The sequence below is a fragment of the Anarrhichthys ocellatus genome, unplaced genomic scaffold, assembly GCF_004355925.1.
Source record: "Anarrhichthys ocellatus isolate YVR2014 unplaced genomic scaffold, GSC_Weel_1.0 scaffold2, whole genome shotgun sequence".
Taxonomy (NCBI): Eukaryota; Metazoa; Chordata; class Actinopteri; order Perciformes; family Anarhichadidae; genus Anarrhichthys; species Anarrhichthys ocellatus.
Genome location: NW_022280032.1, coordinates 13,510,697 through 13,514,823, shown reverse-complemented (window position 1 = coordinate 13,514,823; position 4,127 = coordinate 13,510,697). Strand labels below are relative to the sequence as shown.

The 4,127-nt window shown below is 42.9% G+C and overlaps 1 protein-coding gene across 1 annotated transcript; it reads right to left on the bottom strand.

Moving 5' to 3' along the window:
- Window positions 1-616: 616 nt before the first annotated feature.
- LOC116394520 (muscarinic acetylcholine receptor M2-like) lies at window positions 617-2,822 on the bottom strand. Its single transcript, XM_031867659.1, has 3 exons — window positions 2,652-2,822; window positions 1,595-2,458; window positions 617-928 (listed from the first exon to the last, which is right to left on the bottom strand). The coding sequence occupies exons 1-3, from the start codon at window positions 2,820-2,822 to the stop codon at window positions 617-619; spliced, it is 1,347 nt and encodes a 448-aa protein (XP_031723519.1).
- Window positions 2,823-4,127: the final 1,305 nt, after the last annotated feature.

The window sequence follows — 4,127 nt, the reverse complement described above, 5'->3', positions numbered from 1 at the left end:
ACACACACACACACACACACACACACACACACACACACACACACACAGTTTACAGCTGCTGAAGAGGATGTTTCACTCAGACCGATTTTTCAGTTAGGCAGATTTTTTCCTGTTTCACAGCTCCATGTCGGCCCGAACGCCTAAAATAAAGTGTATTTTTCTATAGTACAATATCTTCTTCTTATATTTATTCTTCTTATACATCTTATCAGTTTTGGTCACACAGCCATCACATTAACCACAATTGTACTGTTTGGGTAAAAAGAGGCTGCATATCAAACAACATACTGAACAAGCTTGTGTAGCGGGAGCAAAGAGGAAAACATCTTGTCTAGTAAATCCCCAACTGACACTCAATCAAATGTACTTCTTCACAATAAACCGCATTTCCACCAGCATGCACCGAATGAGAATACAATGGCATGTATTTCAAAATCATGAAACGTTAAATGTGTGGTACAATTATAAAACACAGTTTCCTTTTCTGTGACAGTTGGAAAACGTTCCATTGAAAAATAAATGGAGTGCACAATTAGAACACAACTAAACTAACATTTGTGTCGTCTCTGAGTCATCACATTATTTTGACTCCATCACAAAAGTGGGTTTTTCGCCCTCATCGCGCTGTGCGTATGTTCTTGTACTGGCACATGAGCAGGTGCTTGAAGGTGTTTTTGAAGGTGGCGTTGCAGAGGGCGTAGCAGGCTGGGTTGATGGTGCTGTTGATGTAGCAGAGCCAGTAGCCGATGGTCCAGAGGGAGTTCGGGATGCAGATGGAACAGAAGGTGTTGATGAGGACCATCACGTTGTACGGTGTCCATGTGGCAACAAAAGCAACCAGGATGGCCATGATGGTGCGGGTCACCTTTTTCTCCCTGGAAGAAATGCCCTTCCTTTTCCACTTTGCCACAACATTCTGCTTTGTAATCTGGAAATGAGAGCAGAAGAAGAGGACATTTTTCAATTCAAAGTTTTTAAAGTGATACCAGTTGATTTAGTTTGGCAACTTGGGGGCATTGGAACAAGCTGCAACCAAAACTTTTACAATTTGGCACTTTACAAATATTTTAAGGCTAACTTGATAGCTAACAGTTGCTTATTTACACATCCAGCAGAAATTCCTAAGTAGCAATAAACAGAAAGCACAGTTGAGGATAATGGGAATGTGTTAAGTTTTGCAGATAATTAAATAAACTAAAGTATTGGACAAATAATAAATATATATATTAATATATTATATTATATTATAACAGTTCATCCTGAGGTGAACATGAATGTCTTAACCAAATTTTATGAAGACCGATCCAAAAGAGACATTAGACACAAAAACACGATGTGAACCTCCTGGTGGTGCTAGAGGGTCAGCGAAAAATCGCTAAAGCAATTAAGCTTCATCCTCTGGGGACAATGATTGTCTCTACAAAACTTTACGGCAATCCGTCTGATAGTAAAGATATTTCTGTGTGGACCAGATTGGTGGAACGACTGACAGTGCCATACCTCGAGCCCTGGAGCTGTAAGTCTGATTGAATTTGTGTTTTCTTTAGTCATCTGAATCACAATGTCAAAGCTTTAACTCAGTAAACAACTTTACCTTAAACAGTGTCCTTGTGGCCAGACTTTGTCTGTCAACAGCTGAGGTTTCTGGAGACGGTGTTTGATTTGTCTTTTTCCCCCCATTGAATTCTTTCTGTGATGAAGCCGGGGCCTCAGTGTCCTTAGACGTTGACGCGTGGTTGCTGTCCTCTGCAGAGTCCACCTGGTCAGTTCTTTCTTCCTGTCTTGGCCCACTTCCATTCTGCTTCTGCAGCATTTCCTTTTCCTTCCCATTTTTAGCCTCCACCTGAGCTTCTCTTGTTGTGATGCAGTTGTTCTGGCGCTCACATCCCTCCTCCTGGCTGTGAGAGGGGCCCTCTCCCAGACTGGTACTTGAGGCCTTCCTGCTTGCCCTCCTCACACGGCTGCGGCTTGCCTTGGATATGCGCCAGTAGAGGTAGATCATGATGGCCACTGGGAGGTAAAAAGCTGCTATGGCTGTCCCAAACGTCACCGCAGGATTTGAAAAGAACTGGATGTAGCACTCACCTGGTGGCACGGTTCTCCCACCCACAATGAACTGCCAAAACAAAATGGCTGGAGCCCAGAGGATAAAGGACAAGACCCAGGCCGCGGCAATCATCAGACCCGCCATCTTGGTGCTGCGGCGGGCCGGGTAGCTGAGCGGTTTGGTGACACAGAAGTAACGGTCAAAACTAATGATGAGCAGGTTCATGACTGAGGCGTTGCTGACAACATAATCAACAGCCAACCACAGGTCACACACCACTGCTCCCAGGGGCCAGTAGCCAATCACTATATAGACAGTGTAGAAGTTCATGGAGCAGATGCCAATAATGAGGTCCGCACAGGCCAGGCTGAACAGGAAGTAGTTGTTGACAGTCTGCAGGTTCCTGTTTACCTTTAGAGAAACAACATGGGGCAGGCGGTCAGATGCTAATCCTTTGTTGTGCGATGTGTGTTTTCTCATATTAGATTACCTCTCTGCACACAGTTGCACATGCTGTATTCTTATTTCAAAGTCTTGGTGTACTTTTCAAGATGTTTAGAGATGAAACTTTAATCATAAATGATCAAACAAAGAAAACCCAAACCTTTATAGAGAGCATGACCAGGATATTTCCAATGACGGTGATCAGACTCACAGATCCAGCCACCAGGCTGATGAGAACAATCTCCACAGTCGAGTACGGGCTTCCAGAGGAGAGGCTGGTGTTATCACCGCTGCTGATGTTGGTGGTGTGGGAGGAATTCAGAGTCTCCATGCTGGCTGGTTTTGGAAATCCGTCTCAGGCTCAAATCATATCTGTACAATACCTGATAAACACAAAGATTATGACGTAATCAGCCTCTTTAAATATTTTTGTTGCCTTTTTGTGATGACAGTTCTTTCATATTTGTGTGTGCTTCTTTCTGTCTGGACAGTTACAGATACAAAATCATGCGTAGCTTTCAGCGTGTAAACACTTTGCAGGTGTTTGAGTGTTTTTGCCAAGACCTTGGCTTTGCCAAGGTGTGAAGGATGAACGGGTGAGCAAATATGGGCTGCAGCAGCTGTGTTTAAACTATACAGCAGTGTCCCTCATACTCATATCGGAAACAAGACCTTAGGAGGTTTGGAATCTGCACAGTCGGTGTAATCTTCTATCTGTAAATCAGCTGCTCACCTCTACAGAGCTATTGAAAGACACAAAATGCCCCTTGAGAGTTTCTAATCTGTGAGTGTAAGCAAATTCAAAGATACCAAAGCATAAAGGATTCACCTCCTAACAACATCTCTTCGTTCTTTCAGTGTGTGTAAAGACAGATTTCTACCCACGCTGAAAATACAGGCTCTCATAAAGGCATCTACTAAACCCCTGTTATTTTGTATATATAATGGGTTATGGATTCAAAATGTCCCCAGGCAAGCAAACAGACAGCAAAGCACCACAATTAAGGCAAAGTATCATTACGGTTACTGTTATGTTAAAAACCAAGAAACATCAGGATATAGACTAATATACACACCATAGCAATGTGATTAACTGATGTATTCTGATCACAAAATCAATGTAAAGACACTTAGTTGAGACCATGAAGGTTGTTGCATACTGCTAAAACGATGTAAGTGACTCCATTAGGCCACTTGATAACATCATACTGTACCTGAGAGATGTTTCCTTCCTGCTCTTACAGCCAGATGAAACTTCATTACAGCATCTCTAACTCTATCACTTACTCATCAAAGACCCATCCCGGGCCTTTTATATCGCAGATGATAAAGAGCGTGTGTTTGCATGTTTAGTTTAGCTATAATTCTCAGGACCTCGTCTTTGACAGCCTGTGATTTTTAGGTTTAACTTGTTCGGCCGTTTTGGTCTCATAGTGAATTTAATGTTAATGGGTAAGATCTTTGCTAAAGAATCAGGGTTAGGTTAGAGTTAGTGTCAGGGTTAGGGTATGTGTGTGCACATGGTCAGCCCTTCATACCCGTGCTACCGGGTTGGTTGTAATCTGTAACTACGATGCTTGCCGCCACCAAATCCTACAAACCGTTTACAGGGACTCACCGTCTATTCTAGGACAAA

Coding starts and splice junctions, on each gene's coding strand:
- LOC116394520 (XM_031867659.1), bottom strand. CDS start 2,822: ATGGAGACTCTGAATTCCTCCCACACCACCAACATCAGCAGCGGTGAT. Junction 2,459..2,651: donor TGGTCATGCTCTCTATAAAG/GTTTGGGTTTTC, acceptor GTTTCTCTAAAG/GTAAACAGGAACCTGCAGAC. Junction 929..1,594: donor CCACAAGGACACTGTTTAAG/GTAAAGTTGTTT, acceptor TCTCATTTCCAG/ATTACAAAGCAGAATGTTGT.